Source organism: Heterocephalus glaber, unplaced genomic scaffold (genome assembly GCF_053883595.1).
Source record: "Heterocephalus glaber isolate CG9 unplaced genomic scaffold, H.glaber_assembly_v1.0 deba00000122, whole genome shotgun sequence".
Lineage (NCBI taxonomy): Eukaryota > Metazoa > Chordata > Mammalia > Rodentia > Bathyergidae > Heterocephalus > Heterocephalus glaber.
The window spans coordinates 45731272-45749523 of NW_028258138.1; the positions used below are offsets into that span (position 1 = coordinate 45731272).

The following is an 18252-nucleotide window of genomic DNA, read 5'->3' on the forward strand; positions in this document are numbered from 1 at the left end:
CACTTCCAGGCCCACTGTTAGGATCATGTTGGCAGACACACAGACCTGTCTCTGAGGCATGCTGTGTATGATTTCTCCTAGACTTTTTGGTTGCTGCTTTTGTTTGTAGGCTCAAGACCAAATAGGTCTGTAGTCAAGCTATTTGAAGAATGGGGTAATTTCTAGGTCTGACACCAGAGCTATAATCAGTGAACCTATCACCTGGGAATGGATCTGCATTTAAGCAAACAAACAAACAAACCTTCTAGGTCTCAGGCTTTTACAACCTCCTGCCTGAATCCAATACCTCCTACAAAGAGACTTTTGTCCCCAGATGAGAGCAAAACTCTCATTTTTAGGAGAAATATGAACAGGTGACCATCTATTCTACCAACTTCTATTATCACCCCCTGGCTATGTGTCTTAATGGCCTTCTATCCACTCTGTTGGTGAGAGAGAAATTCTAGCCCTAGTGTTATGGACGTGCCCAAACACAAAACACTTTACATTGGAAAGATGATACAATATTTATTGATCACATATATATCACAGCCCAAGGGAGGAAGATACTACACATGATGCAGGGCCACATGGAAGTTAAACTTAGGAACAGAGTGAACAGCTAGGGTTGTGGGATGCATGCTTTGTATTCCTGCAGGAAGGTGTAATTGGCTTGTGTGAATCATTCTCCAGGCTGTCATAGCTATTTAGGATAAGGAGACCCTGCACCTGATCTGTTGGATAAGATGGTTATTTGGCTAGGAAACCTTATCTGCAGGAGCAGAATGGAGAGGAGAACTTACAATAGGCCTATATGAGTCTCTGTCAAGTTCCTCCAGTTATTGAAGTAGCACAAAATATTGGGCCTTAATTTGAGAACTTATGTAGCATCTTAGTAAATCTTAGCTACTGGGAAGGTAGACTAGAATGAGAATATAAGAATAAAACTTAATTTGGGGGCCAGGGATGTAGCTCAGTGGCACCACACCCATTTGGCAAGTGCAAGGTCCTGAGTTCGATCCCTGGTACTGGAAAAAGAAAAAATCTATTAATTTTTTTAAAGTAGCATTCATTTCAGCCAAGATAGAGGGGTGTATGCTATTTTGGGGTGGCACAGTGACATTGCCTCTGTCTGGGCTTAGATAAAATTATGAATTAACCCTACTTTATCTCCTTTTATCATGGCTTCAGAATAACCTTGTCTGAGGTTAATATTATATCTGATAGGAGAACAAAATAGCCTAACTCTCACAGCCAGCTTCTCAAAGTAAGAGGTCCTCTCTCTCTCTCTCTCTCTCTCTCTCTCTCTCTCTCTCTCTCTCTCTCTGTTAGAAGGATGAGATGGTGGTAAGAGGAGAAGTTACATGGAAAGATGACTGTGTAAAGTTTTCTTCAGAAGACACATCAAAGCTCAGCCTTTACTGTTAATAAGGAACTATGCCTAAAATGGGGCTTCAGCTTAGTGGTAGAGTGTTTGCCTAGCATGTATGAGGCCCTGGGTTAGCACCACAAAAGAAAAAAAAAGAACCATCAACATGAAGAATGATTGCAGAGGGTGTAGATAGGGAAGAGGAGAGGAGACAATTTGTAGTGATTACTCCTGTTTGGTGGAAACAGCAAGTGTGGTAAAAGAAATATTTCATCATACTTGATTTTTTTTAAATCAGGAAGATGGATCTTTGCTTCTCTGACTCTTCAAGAGCTGGAGGTGAAGGAGAATCAAAATTTCATAAAATGGGGAATAAAATTATGGAACACCTCCAAGTGATAGTGATACTGGATGGTCCTCCAAACAGAGCCTCACTCCCCTCCATCCTATCCTCACAGATTTAGTTCAAATATATAGACCCTACCTGAAAAATCCAATACTAATTGATATTTTAATATGATCCTATATATTATACAGCAAAATTGCTTGTCCAGAAAGGTTTTACCACTGTCCAGGGAAATAACTGGGGCTGTTACCCAGTGAATGCACTGTCAGTGGCAGAAGATCAATTACTCTAGATTTAATTTTCTTTTCTCTCTTGAAATTACATACAGGGTAGTCATTTTTTTCAGACCATCTAGCATACAACATATTTGAGCTACATTTCCATTGTCATTTAATAGTGAAGTGTTCGTAGGATATGGCTTTATCATTCCATCCACCTATCCATATACAGCTGATGTGTTTAAACACTATACAAGTGCTGGCTTGAAGACATTGTTACCAATGGGGAATTTAGCATATTAGTACAAGAAAATATTAACAATGATAAATAGCCCAAGAGCAGAAAATCTTGATTATAAGGAAGAAGAATTCTGGAGCCAGATGGGCTACATTCCAAGGAGAGCTCTTCCACTTCTTAGTTGTCACTGTAGACAAGTTACTTAGATCATTTCATCTATAAATGAAATAATACTAGTAACTATTTCAAAGCTTTGATGTGGACATTAAAATATATATTAAGTTCTTAGTCTCGGAACATGATAAACACTATATAAGCCCTAGCATTGTAATAATGATTGCAACTATGTATTGTAAAAGAAATAAAGTACTTACTGTAAGCCAGGTAATACACAGGCCCTCTACAAGGGAAATAATGAATCAGTCTTTGGCAGCATCTGAAATTACATTTAGCTTAAAATATATTTTCTTGTCTTCCTGATATGTCTGATACATTCACAACTACCGAGGATATATTTTAATAAATTCTGTGACTTAGCTCTTTGGACTTTGCCTAAAGAATGCACTAGGATTCTCAGATCCTTAATTGAAGTAACTCTACTTAGTACCAATGAAATAAGTGTGATAACGGCTAGATCTTGCAAATCTTTACATAAAGCAAACACCTGCCTGGTGTTAATAAGATACATGAATTTTAGACAACAGAAAATTACCACTATGTCTGTCTTGATAAAATACCAACAGAGTTCTCATTTATTTCATTATATTTGAAAGTTTATTTGACTTCCCATGGAATGTGAATGGAAAAAAATTCACATGGATTGTGAGTTCATGCCAGGTGCTGTGATTCAAAATATTACTGAATCTTTACAAATGCAGCATTTATAGTGATTGATTCTGAAGCATTTCACTTATGTTCATCTAAATTATCCTACTAGGCTATAAGCTTAGGAGAACAGAGATAAAGTTTTATGCTTCTTTGAAATTCAGAGAGAGTTAACACTGGAACATATACATACTAAATTATTGCTAAATAAATATTTGGTTATTGTTTATATATCTAATGAAACTAGGACAAAAATATAACCCAATTGGGCCGGGGATTTACCCCAGTGGTTCCGTCGCCTGCCTTGCAAGTGCAAGGACCCGAGTTCGATCTCTGGTATAAAAAAAAAAAAAAATATATATATATATATATATATCCCAATGTATTTTATTTGTATTTCTATCCATGTGGTATATAATTTAGGCTGTGTAACCACTTACTATTGTTGAGTGTGTGTGTTTATATATGCCCATACATTAATTGGCCCCAGCATTGATTTCTAATGATAAATGAACCCAGACATTATAACTGGGGGAACAAAATCATCTATACCTGATGGATTCCCTGAATAGAGCATTTGGTTCATGTATTAGAATTGAGAACAGGAACAGGAAACATTTTGTAGTGATTGCTTTTCCATAGAGTTACATTAGTATTACCCACTCTGCTAATCATAACTTCTTAGCAAATCAGAGATATCACTCAGTGGTAGCTCTTATGATATAGCATATGAAAATGCATTCCATTATTAATGAATAATGACATGGTAATGAATAAATGCTGTTAATCAAGCATATTGTTCATACAAATGATTTTTAAGAAAGAAATCTTCATGTAAAAATAATAGAATTGAGAATCACATTCTTATTTTTTTAAGAGTAACATTTAATTGGGATCAATCCCAATGATGAATGTAATTGTATTATATACCTAAAATGTACCAATAAACTAAATGAAAAAAAAAGAGTAACACTTAATGACAATTTGATGGTTTTGAAATACGAGTATTCTGTTTAAACAAATAACTGCTTTTGTTCATATTTTAAGGTGAATTTGGAGAAGTCTGTAGTGGGCGTTTGAAGACACCAGGAAAAAGAGAAATCCCAGTTGCCATTAAAACTTTGAAAGGTGGCCACATGGATCGGCAAAGAAGAGATTTTCTAAGAGAAGCAAGCATCATGGGTCAATTTGACCACCCAAACATCATTCGTCTAGAAGGTGTTGTCACAAAAAGTAAGTTTCGGATTTTCTTGGATCTTTATTTATCAATCTGACTTTGTTTAAAAACTTAATAATAATACCACAATCATCAAAGAGATAACTTTGTTGATATATCATCTTCTGATGCTACCCCTTAGAATTTTGATTCTAGGCTATGACATTATCAGAGTTTGCATTGGTTGCCAAATAGCTTTGAAATGGTATTATCTATAAAGCATTGCAAATTTAGTTGAAGTCAGTAAGTCAAGAATAAAAGATTATATTTCTTTCTAAGCATCACTATTAATAAAAGGAATAGTTTCAATATTTTGGGCCATTCAGGTTAAATACTACTGTTTAGAAATAAATTTTATATACAAATATAGAATGCTTTATCTACAGTAAAATATTTCAACAAAAATGTTCTGTATGAAACCATCTACATAAATACCATTAAAAATAAATTATAATTGATAAAAACTTAAAAGAATTATAATTTCTAAAATAAAAATCCTGCTCTTATAGATAATAGGATCAAGCCCATTCTTTTGAAAGGAAATTTCTAAAAAATCCAAAATTAGTCATATAGTACTCTAAAAACATAGATTGCTGTATATTCACTTTTATTTAAATAATAAGGTACAAAATGTAACAATATTTCTTCCTACTTTATTCAATAATGAATTAAATATATAAATTCAAAACAAGATGGAATTTAAAATTAAAATAAAAGTAATTTAAATTTAAAATAAAAGTAATTTAGATCCTTGAGAGATATATATCTTTTATACAACTGAAATTTCCAAAAATCATTTGCAGGATGTTGAAATTTTATGTCATATTTGGAAGCAATAGTTTCTCTGGCATGAGAAACTGAAAGTGTAAAAGGGGATCAAAATGTATAATAGATAATGTGAAATAGGAAGAAAAGGTCCAAAGGGGAAGAGGAAGAGGAAGTGGGAGGGGGAGGGGGAAGATAAGAAAAAGTATGAGAAAAGAAAAAAATGGAAACAAAGTCTTTGTAAATAGGGAGGGGTGGAGGAGTTGAAGCAAGGGAAAGGGGAATGGGGAAAAAAAATAAGAACCAAGATATATCATGTACAGGTACAAATTCCCAATGATGAATGTCATCATATTGTATACCTAAAATATACCAATAATCTTAATGAATTTAAAAATAATAATAATTAAAATTAAATGAAAAAATGCAATTGAGTGTGTTGGAAACTCCTAAGTCCTTCTCAGAAGGCCTTGGCCAACATGCTGCCACAAGGAGCAGATTGCCCATGGCCATGATTATTTGGAAAGCAGAAAAGAGTGCTCTTGATGTCAGGGGTACAGGGGGCTTTTACTGGCCTTAATGGGACTTTTCAGTATTCATCCCCCTGTGTAGTTGTTTCTCACACTGACTCTGAGTTTCTCTGTGTGACTGACCTTGGCCAATGGGACATGAACAAGTATGATAAAAGTGGAGGCATTTTACATGTTAGGACACTGAGGTTTGTCCTAAAATGCTGCTTCTTCCTGGAACCTAAACTCCACCTGAGTGAAGGCAGTCCATATGCCAAGGCCACAGCAATGCTGGAAAGAGAACTGAGTTGCTCTGGTCAGCAGCCTAGCTGAGTGCCCAGTAGAGAGCACTGATTGCCAGTCTTATACATGACCATCTCAGACATTATTCCCCACCTTTATTCCCTTCCACCACCACCAGATGGCTGCAGCTGTGGTAAAGAAGCCACCCAGCTCAGTCTACCCAATCCATAAAATCATAAGACAGAATAAAATGGTTATTATAAGCCATTAAATTTGGATGGTTTGGTGTACAGAAATAGAAAACAAACAGATGAATCCCAATTAGAATTCTTCTTCTGTCACTTAAGATTCGTGCAGCTTTGTATAATTTGACATCTCTATTCTTTACTTCCATATCTGTAAAATAGGATCAAAATAACCCATTGTATTATTGACTGGAGCATCCCAGTTCTCTTCTTTGCAGTATTATAAAGAAATGCTCTAAGAATTAAATTTGTAATTGTATCATTCATTCAGTATCACATGTGGCTCATAGTAAGCCACATAAACTGGTTAGTCATTATTGATAACTACCTATGCCACACATGTTACATATATCTTTACCACTTTATCATCGCAGCAACTCTTGTGAATATCAATATCCATATTTTAATGATAAGAAATTGAGGTTCAAGCAGGTTAACTGGCTTAGGACTTCTAACATAGAGTATCATGATCAGTGGTTCAAACAGAAGTCCCTCCTACTAAAACTCATGCTTTCTTTCATTTTTTTCCCCCTTGTTGTATCATAGTGAATCAATAACTAACACTTTAGTTATTTTATCTAAATTAAATAACATTAAACAAATAATCTGAATTAAAAACACAACACTGTTTTTAAAAATAGTAAAAATAGTGAAAGCAATTACTCCTATAATATAATTTAGGAAATATCTATTTTATAATAACTACTAAAGAATAAAATGTAAATGAGAGAAATTGAGATACAGAGAGATGAAATAGCATATTAATTATTTCTTTTATATTTTCTAATTTCCTTCCCTTTAATTTAGCTGGAAAAGTTTATTTCTTTCATCTTACATCTCAATGGCAAGAAAAATATCATTTTTAAGTTGAGTTAGGCACTTTTACAGAGTATTTAAAATAACAATTTAAATATGATAATTCCTTTTATGTATACTTAGGCATGAATTATCTGGAAATGAGTTTTCAACAATAAATTACAAGGTTTAAAAGATATTTAGTTTTTTCCTTTGATAACTCAAGTTATATGTTATTTTCATGCATTTCTGTGTTTTTTATAAATATGGGCATATATATATACATATATAAGCTCAAGAAAAAAAAAGATACATGGTCCTATGAAAGTGGGAGGTATATCCTAAATCAACTGCACATATTTAATAAGATAATCCATAAATTTGTCTTCCAACTTGAAATTGTTTATTTTACATAAATATTTAAACAATATAGTAATTACAATCTAACAATCTCACCCAAAAGTGAGACCAGTGACTTCTACCTATCCAAATTTATGTGATTCAAAAGTGAAGGCTGTTGTCCTATTAGGGTAAAGAAGAAAGAAAAGAAGATTCCATTTATATTATAAGAAAATTGATAAGAATAGATTCAATACTTGAATGACAATCACCACTATAGTTTTAACTTGTAAGAGTGAACCCTATATAATATGGTGTGATGCTGCCAAAGTAGGCAGTGAGGATGGAGAAAGAAATAATGCCCACAAAGGGAAGTGGATTTGTTTATGCTATTATCATCTTAACTCAAATGCTATGGCATTGTTAGGAGAAAGGTAATAAATAAATACGTAAATAAATCCATGCTCATTCCCATAAATATATGGTAATTGTTCCAAGATTGCCTTTATGTACCTAAGAGATAGCTAGCAATTAATGCTCCCTAAAGACTAACCCATTACATAGAGATAATACTGATGAAGATATAGGTAAAATATAGGCTTATAAGAGCATTTTTGAAAGTCTAAGAAACAAATGTATAGGCTCTCAGTTAAAAGTAATAAATAATTATAGATAAAAAAATCTCAAAATTGTTCTATAAATTCTTAATATGCATATTAATCTTGTAAACTTTTTTTCTCTAAGAAATATATAATATAAGATTTTCAGGAATACTTTTGCTTCCAGTTATATTTGTGTATGTAACTGCTTTTATAAAAAAACTTGAAAGCTAAATGATTAAAAGCTATATTATACAAAAAAAGTATGTCTGGTAAAAGTTGAAATTATTTATATGATATACATCACAATTTCATTAACCTGTTATGATATAATGATATAAAAAGAGATTAACTGGCCTATAACCATGTTCTTAGTGCACACTTTTCCTCCTAAAAACAAATAGAAACCATTAGTTAAAGAACAGATGTGTAACCATTAGTAGCATAGATAGTAGTGATTTGTAACAGATAATGCATACACCAGTGTCATTAACTACATAACCAAAAGAGAAAGAGCTATGCTTCTATGAACATGAGAATTACAGTTTAATGATGAAGAAATACATTGAAGAAACCACATTTCAGGAGACTGGGCCCCATAATTAAAATTCATGATAATGGAAGAACTAAAAAGAAAAATAATGAAGTATATATCTTCCAGAAGAGTTTAAGTTACAATAACTATATCTCAACTAAATCATAAATCCAGTAAGCAGTAGTGGAAGTAGGATCACAAACATTCCCAAATAGAACTTCATGTCAGTGTAGGCTATTCTTTCATTCTTTTCTTTTTTAAGTACATATTTGCAATACATAATGATTACATTCATTGTGAGGAGTTGGCACATGTATGTAAATGATACATCTTAATTCATTTTATGCATCCTTCCTCTCACCCATTCATTTCTTGATCTCTTTCCTATTTGCTAAAGTTCTATCTCTCTGCTTCCTATTATCTTTTATTTTGCTCTTTGATTTATTTATGCTTTTAGTTTCTCATATAAGAGAAACTATGTCATATTTATGCTTGTGTGTCTCATATATTTCACTCACGTTATGGTGTCAAGGTGCATCCATTTTCCTACAAATTACTCAAATGTATCCTTTTTTATAGCAGAGTAGTACTCCATTGTGTGAGAATAAGACATTCTTTAAAGATTCCAAGGAACTTTATTGAAGCTATAACTGACAGGGCTGGGCCTGCTCAAACCCTCTTTAAATACTCAAGAACAATAAAAGTTACACAAAGAGTTTTGGAACGTCCATAGAGTGTCCAACTAAAAGAATAAATTAAAACAGTCAAATTTTAATACAAGTATAAGAACTGCTTCTTAGGTCTCAGAATATATTGCAATTGTCATATAATAGTCATTCCCTGTGATTTCCACAACTATTGTTGAACTGCTATACCTGCTTCTCTGCCTAGTAATATTTGTAGAAATAACATGACTTCTTTAGACTTTAATTTTCCCCTATACAAAATACTGAAAATTGCAGATTAGATAATAAAAAGATCACATCTAGCTGTAATTGTTTATAACTCCATTCCTTTGACAAGAGAGTCATGAAAATATTGATAAAGAAATTTTATGCCAGCGATAAATTATCACCTCACTTTTAACTTTGTTATAACTTCAGGATCATACTGATGATTCAAGGTGAATATAAAGAAGGTCAGAAAAAAACCAAGAGTCTTCAATACTTTTAATTTATGGTATATATTATAGAAATATATAGGTAAAGTTTTCCCATAGGAAAAATCAATATTTGGTATTATGTTAGTTAGACTTCATCACTATAACAAAATAGCTGAATAATTAGCTTTGAAAAGAAAAGATCTATTTTGGGTCATGGTTTTGGAGATTTCAGTTCATGACTGATTGGCCTCTTGTTTGGGTCCTTAGATGGCACAGTACTTTGGGCAGGAACCCATGGCAGAGCCAAATCACTCTCCTCATCCCCAGGAAGCAGCAGAAGCAGGGCTCAGGGAACCATTCTCCTTTGAAGGCCTGTCTCTAATGACCCGAGAATCTCTCATGAGACCCTACTTCCTAAAAATTCCATCCACTGCCTCCCAATAATACTCCTCTGGGGACCAAGCTACTAACACAGGGGCCTTTGTGAGGAACAGTTAATACATTACAGAGATATAATATTCTGTAAGTCTCTTCATAATAATAAACAATATTTTATCTGAGATGCAGCTCCTCTGATAACTAAGGTAAGTTACAGAGTTTTTCGTTTTTTGTTTTCCAAGAAACATTTATTGAGCACCACCAGATATAAGGCACTATTGCTGATTAAAACCTATAAGATATTGCAAAAAAGGGCTCAGTACTCTTGAGAAACTAGCAACAATTCACAGGGAGCAACAAATATGCAGGCCATTATTTCCCAATACAGTGTAGCATATGCTACTTTGGATGTAATTTTTCACTAACTTATTCATTCATTTGGCAAATGAGCACTCATTTTTCTAGTATATAGAAAATGTTAATATAGGAACAAAATGAACTGTCCATGACAGGAGACTAAAAGAAATGTAATATATAAGTATGATTTTACAAACAGAACAAAACGTGAATGTAGTGATGCAAACCATGCTTAGATGTGATAGAAAAGTACTCCAAGTAAAGGCAAAGGTTCTAGGTCTTGATGCTAAGAATTTGGCATGTTATTGGAACATCAAAAAGGCTAGAGAACAGTCAGAACAGTGTATGTATATTACATACTGAAAGGAAAAACTAGTAGCAAGCAAAATAGTAGGGAGGCTGATATGGTAATCTAAATAAAAAATAATTAAAAAGTCAATATAAATGAAAGGAAAAGACTCAAGACCTATTTCCAAGATTGAATTAATAGACTTTAGTGCCTGATTGACTGTACAAGGGGAATGAGGAAGACTCAAGTGACTTCCCAGTTTACAGCTTCCATGAGAAAAAAGAGAAAGAGGAAATTCTGGAGAAGTAATATATTTAGTGGACAAAGCAAATGATTTCTTGTTTGGACATGTTAAGTTTGAGGTAACTCCCAAGAGGCCCCCGGGGCCTGATTGGGAGTCTGGACTACAGACTCAAACAAAAGAATCTTCAGTTGAATGGCCGTAGTTGGTAGTTAAAGCCATAGAGAGGATGAAATTACCCAGAAAGTCAAGGAAAGCAAGCATTTAGAGATATATTGGAGAAGAGAAGCTTGTGAAATGAAAGAGATAGAGGAGCAACCTGAAAGAGGACAGATTTCTAAGAATGAGAGGCCAACAGAATAAAATTGTGAAGCTAAGTACAGAAATGATTGGGAAGGATCCACTGAACATGGCAATCAGAAGGCCACAGCCCATTAAGGATATGGTGAGGGTGGAGGCCAGACTGCAATAGACTATAGAGTGAGGTATGTGCACCTTGCAATCCGCCTGATAGCTTTAAAATGCAAATTAGAGGCTGTTGATGTATTAAATTTCAAAGGCTTAAATTATTTGTCATCCAAGTGGTATTTGTTAAATGCCAAGCTGTGTGCCAGACACTTTTCCAAACATTAGGTATTGAGCGATGCATAGGAAAGCCCAAGTGCCTGTCTTCCTGGGTCAGGTTCCTGAGTCTACATCCTCAGTTTCATTCTTCTTGAATCAAAGATTCTATTCATTCTGAAAGACAAAGCCATCTCCAAACTTTCTCTTGATTTCTCCATGGTTCCCTTCACTTTCTAAATCCTTGAAAAGATCAGAGAAAAAGTACTAAGCATAACTTAAGTGAATACACAGGCAGATAACTATTGTGAGGACTGTGGTCTCTGGAAGGCTCATCTTTCTCTGGAGTTAACAGCCTTCTTTTTGTTCAATGATGTAAGATGGAAGAATGTTTGCTAAGGTGGCAGGTACAGGGCTTTGGTGTTGGTGAGTGTTTGAAATAGTTTCTGAGAAAGATGTGGAAGAAGGCTGACCAGGAAAGATTAGAAAAATTGTGAGCATCAATGAAGACTGAGGAACCTGGAGATCATGCTACCCTCTTACCAGTGAGAGAAAGAAGGATAGAATTAAAGTGAGAAAAGGTAGAACTCTAGGGAAAAGGAACAGAGCACAGGAGGCAAAAAGACAAATAGTGATTTTTTTGCACTTTCTCTTTTCCTCTACTGTCCTTAAGTATTTACTCATTGTTGAAAATAGTGATGAATTATTTTTGTGCAATTTCTGGAGTCTCTAGGGATTCACAAGACATTTGCTATAAAGTATTTGCTCTTTGGAATTATAATTTATGTATATTGATATGCATTAAATGAGCCAAATGTGACTATAGCAAATAACAAGATGACATAGCCTGGTGGCCCTCATATCACACTCTGCTCAAGCAATGCAAGAGCTAATTGGGATCACTAACATTTTTTTCTTTCTGCAAAAGTATACTTCCCTCCTTTATAAGACCAAATAAATTTTTTTCTCTGTATTTGGAAGAAATTTGTTCTTATCCCTTCAGCATTTAAGCATTTGTGTTTGCTGAAGGTCATTCTTTCTAATCTCCTTCCTAGATCTACCTTTAACCTATTCCCTCCCTGTGTTCCCTCCTGTCACTAAGCCATCTTGCTAGTTATTGGATAGGTAGTAATAAATAGTAATGGTGTTAGAAAATCTAGTGACAAGTTGCTCGGTGTAAAAGTAACACTCTAAACTAAGAGCAAAGAGAGAAAGAGGAATGCAAATACAATTTTTACATGTATATTTTCTTTTAATACCCCCAAATAAAATTGAATGATGCCATGAGGGTGAAATCTTATTTTCAAAAATAAATGAATTCCTTCCATATCATCCATAAGATAATTTTTTTTCTGAATGAAGTGTGTGATGAGTATGAATTTGGAAAGGACTGTAGATAAACTAGATAAACCTACATTACAGGCATGAATTTGCATTTATTCAGGAGAATAAAACCGACCTGCCAGGCTGCAGAATCAGGCAATCAATCATTACTGAGAAAACTTCCCCAGGTTTACATAGAGCTCGATAAAGAAGATAAAACTCTTAATCACTGAAAAGTATTATGAGCCCATCTGTATGTAATTTATAGTTTAAAAACTATCCAGAAGATGAATGAATGGAAATCTAGCAAGGTTCTCATTGAATCTCATGAAAATCCAGTGTTTTTTTATCATTATTATTGGTTTGATTTTGTTGTTGTTATTTGTGTTTGGAATTGAATTCAGGGTCTTGCACGTACTAAGTATATGCTTTACCAGTGGCCACCATGATGAATATTTTAATGTTTGTTTAAATAAGTAGAGGTGGAATGACTGGGTCCAGTGGTAAATGTATATTTAACTTTATAAGAAACCTAGGTGTCCATCAGTAGAACAAAATTATGGATCACATATGGATTCATCTGGGGTCTTCAGGATCCTATACCTGGGCTCTGTGGTGAATGAAGTGAGGACACAGGCTTTCTACATTCAGTTGGGGCTCCAATCTTTCACTACTACATCAAAGCTACTCTCATGTATTCAAAAGAGTACCCAAAATCTCTCTGGAACATTCATATGATTTTTATGATGACCATAATAATAGAACCCAAACTCAGTCCACTGGCTACCTCCATTTTTCTACTTGCTCTAAATTTTCTTTTCTCTTCCATGTCACTGTCTCCTCAATCTCCTTCTTCTCAAACCTCTAATATGTAGTCCCAACATGCATTTCATATTTATTTACTTTTGAGTAGAGAGGAAATTCTGTGTTACACTGGCATGGGTTTTAAAGAGGTCATTATTCATTGTATGAGCTTTTTAATTATGGTGCTAGCACATTGTTAATAACACATTATGTAATAAGTATGAATAAAAGAAATGTTAAGAAAAGAGAGAAAAGAAGGAAAAGAGAGAGAAAAGGTAGAAAGAAGGGGTCTGCCTTATGTTGTAGCACTTAGTCTCAACTTGTAATGGATATAGAACTACAGTATTGTGCTCCAGGCCTGAAAAATAAAAGTAGGTGCAGAGTAATCCATTGATGATTGAGATGAAGCAACAGAATGATGTTAATTTATTGACATTTTCATTAGGTCACATCAATCACTGTGAGTGTATTTGTTCATTTCCTACTCATCACAAATGTCAACCAAAGACATTAGTGGGTTTTTTCTCCATTTCATTCAAATGCAATGGCTGTGTCAGGATTTTTAGCCCTGAATATAATGCATTGACCTTTCCCCTAAACATTAATAAGCATGATTCTTTTGAAATAAGTTCAGTTTTCATCTTGGCATGGCCATATATTATATGGGGCATGCTATTGTATTTGATATAGCCATCTATAAATACAAAAAGCTATAGCACCTCTGTGACTTCATCACTATTTCATATACCTAGTGATTGAACTGTTCCATTACACTGAAATGAAGGTATACTGAAATGCCTTCCATTAGCTACAGTTTTTTGTGATTTAATGATTTCTTAATATAGGTTATGTCTCATGCCAAGAAAATCCAGGATATTCTCTGGGGAAGACAGGTTGGAATCAGAAGTACAGGCTGCTGGAGGGACTTGAAGAGTAAGATTGCTTAAAGAGAGAAATAATTCAGACTGAGCCTATTGGAGTTCTCAGTTTGTTCAAAGAAATGGAGAATGTAGTTATTTCCCTTAAAAGGGATTTATAATTAATATAGTTATTACTTACATATAAGCTAAATAAATTTGCTAAAACAAAAACTTTCCTCACGTTAACTATAAGGTTCCAGATTATCTTGCTTTACTGTCCCTGGGTCACAGAGTTAGTTGGTAATAGACTCAAAAAATATTTCACAGGGATTACCTCCAAATAGAAAATCTGGAAAACTGTGTTTACCAAATGATGAAAGTTTTAACATATAAACATATAAAGCTTTATAGTTATAAATAATACAGCTTTAAATTTCTCTTTTTATAAGAGAACAAATGAAACAGTTTCTGTAACTAAAATAATGCTACTGATGCTATGGTACATTCCCCTGATTTGTGTTATAATAAAATTCTTAATTTCTAGAAGTCTATCTTTTTTTTCCTAATTAAGGAGAACTTCTGTTTTACTAATTAACAAATAAAAAACTGGTTTGGAAAACAGGACGGGCAAAGGTTGGAGGAGAAGCTGCTATAAATGGAGCAAACAAACCTTTTTTATTAATGAGATTTGAATTGTTTCAGTACTTTATGAAGAAACTATTTGTAAGTTTAAGAGAATCAGGTATATTTTTGCTCACATTCATGATGTGTCCCAACAGGAATAAGTATTCTTTTTTAAAAATGACATATTACATGGAGATATTATAAGAAAAGCCATACTACAATTTATAATCCTGATAAATTAATCTTGGACAGACAAAATAAAACTACTTCAACTGTTAACATCAGTAGGTAGTATTAAAGTTACTTATTGAAGTAAAGACTAGTTTTGTAGTTTCTAATTTTTGTCCATAAATCTTTTCATTGATGCAGAAATAATAAAGTAATAATGTTGTTAGAGATAGTATATATTCTGGGTTTTAAAAAAGCTATAACTATTTGTATTTCTTCTTAATGATTTATAGTCTGTTTTTCCATCCCTGAACTAACCTTTATCATATGAAACCTTGCTCACACCTGTAGATTAGATACAGTTAAAGGTCATCTCTGCCTCGGGGGTTTTCCCATGTTTTCACTGAGTGCAGCAAATTCCCACATATCTGCTGAAAACCTTGAAAACCCTACCTAAACCTAAAGAAGTCTTCTTCTCTTCCTTCTTTATCCTATATCTTTGTGCTCTTTCTTTCTTTGTAGATATAATTATTTGAAATCATATAGTCTATAACCTGAAGATAAATACCATTAAAATTTTTGTGTGTTCTCTCTCAGGCAATAACCAAGATTAGAAAATAACTTTACTGCCCTAAAAGAAATCAAGTAATCACCATGTCCAAACAAATGACATTCTCTGGCCAAACCATCTGTGTCACACATCTTCCCCTGTGGAAGAAGGGACTGGAGAGAGAGAGAGAGAGACAGAGACAGAGACAGAGACAGAGACAGAGACAGAGACAGAGAATGAATTTGAATCAACAAGAAGTATTTCCCAAATAGAAAGACAACAAAGTAATTTATGTCCACTACATGGATTCCAAAAAAAAAAAAAAAAACCTCCACAAAAATACTGTTCGGATTTGAAAGTTACAATCATAACCCATTCTACATTTGTATTTGTTATACACATATAACAACAATATATGCTATCAGCTCTATAACATGATTCATGAAATGACAAGGAGAATAGAAAATCAAATATTTTAGGAAAACAAACACATGATTAACCATTAACAATTTAAAGTAACCATGGTTGACTTATTCATTTACTATAAGTTATGTTTTCTTTCAATAGCTACTTATAAAAGGAGCTAAGAAAATAAATGGATTTTTCTTTTTTTAACTTATATTTGAACAAAATGAAAACATAAGAAATGGGAATGCATCATAAAATTGCCATTAAGAATTATTGCAACTATAAAATGTGATTGTCACCCGCCAACCAGTAATATCCCCTAGAGTTAACAACTATCAATGATCCAGACATAGCCTTCCTGAATTTTCTATAAATGTATACAACACATCTATATCTATACTTCTCTATATATTGTTTAATGAACAAAAATAGAGTAATGATGTACAAACTAGTTGCACTTTTAAAAAGTTGTTTAGACTATGAGTAACAGAACAATTAGAATCATGGTGATAAAAAAAATAAGGTATGTACATTTTTTGCACATAAAGGTATACATAGACATTATCCCCTAGGGCTTTGCACATCCTGGGCAACCACTCTGTGCCTGAGCTACATCCCTGCACCCAGGGCATTTGATGGCTCCATGATCATTGGGGGACCTTCTTCCTTCTGTTTCATTTTCTACTTTTCTCAACATGAGACTTCTACCTCACAGGCCAAGATATTGATCTAGTGCTACCTGTCCAGCCTACCATCCAGCCAGCAGGAAGGAGAAAGCTGCTAGCTGGTAACATTAAGAACACTTCCTGAAAATTATGCTGAAACTGCTGCAAGGGAGGCTGAGGGATGTTGTCATTATCCTGGTGATCATGTTATCTGTATTAATCATGCCTTTTATTTTCTGGTTTTCTGATATTTTGACATCTGAAAGTTTTGATCTCATAAAAACTGCCTCTCTTAGGGTTATCCAATTGCTAGAGATGGTAAAGGGCTCACCTGTAAGTGTTCCTGAGCTCTCAGTGTCAAGCTATTGCTATCCTGTCCTAATCACACACGGGCCAGATGTCAGACTATTAGAGTGGCCCTAAACCCCAGAGCCCACTGAAGTTGTACAAACTATATAATCCTAAATTTATTTAGCCTTCTTAACCTATTACCTCAGCCATATCTTCCCGAGAAAACCACATTTCTCCCTCATACTCTACACCTCCGTGATTACCAACACCAGTGCTCCCTCCAGTAGGTTTGGATGCATGTGTGCAGTGCCTGCTGTTTCTAGAGGAGGTGATTATAAAAACCTCTTCCTTCATAACGGTCATTCTCAGGTGTATGTGTCTGACTATACCTAATCAAACCAAATTCTAGTTACATTTAAAAACATTTCCAGATACTATCATGGTTACACAACTCTCTGGGTATAATAAAAATCAAAACTAAAAATCTTTTAAAGGACAGAATTTTATAGTATGCAAATTTTATCTCAAAATATTATTTTTTAAATAAAACAATGGTTTCTGTTATTGTAGAGCAATAAAATGGCGGATATTGTGGGATGATAACCTGTGCTACAACAGTATCTTTCTTTTTTGTATCTGCCCTGTATTATATGGTTATGTTACAATTTGTCCAAAATTTCACTGTTGAAACTGTTATAATTTATATCCAGATAAAGTTCAGAAGTAGAGTTCTTGATTCAAAGAGTATGTGATTTTCTTCAAAAATTCTTCAGTGTACTTCCTAAAATATTACACCAATTTAGAATTTTCTAAAGAAAATGATAATTTCAAGAATAATTATTTTCATTTATTGTACTTTGCTTTATCTGCTACTTTTCTTTTTAATGTTTACTAGTTTGCATTATTTTGTACACTTAACAGCCATTTGTAGTTGTCTGTTCATGTCCCTAACTCTTGGTTAACTTGGGATATATAACTTATTTTTGACCAGGGACATTAATATTACCTTGCTCTTACTGTCTGGAATTGTACATCATAACCTCTATGTGTCTCTAATATATGTCTAAGAATATGTCTTCTTAAAATTAATCCTGACTTAAAATTAATCCTTTTGGTATGTCCTTGGGAACTGAAAATTCATTTTATTTATCCAGTTCAAGGTAATTTTCTTCAGTTGTTTCTTTTTGTAAATTGTTTCTCCTCAATTTTTTCTTTTAGTAGAATTCACAGAATATCCACATAAGATATTTTGAAGCTCTCCCCTTTTTATATTTTATCTTTATTCAATATTTTTTATTCTTATATAATTGTAAGATAGTTCATCCACGTCTTTTAAAATAAACATTTTTTAATTTTTAGGACATTTTCCTGTTTCTGTTATAATGTTTTGTCATATCTTCTTAAGAATTC

General features: G+C 33.6%; 1 protein-coding gene across 1 annotated transcript in view; it reads left to right on the forward strand.

The window, feature by feature from the left end:
• Positions 1–18252, forward strand: part of Epha6 (EPH receptor A6) — a 916320-nt gene that overhangs the window by 690345 nt on the left and 207723 nt on the right. Inside the window, 1 exon segment of the mRNA XM_021238833.2 lies at positions 4023–4208. Coding sequence (XP_021094492.1) covers positions 4023–4208 — 186 coding nt within the window.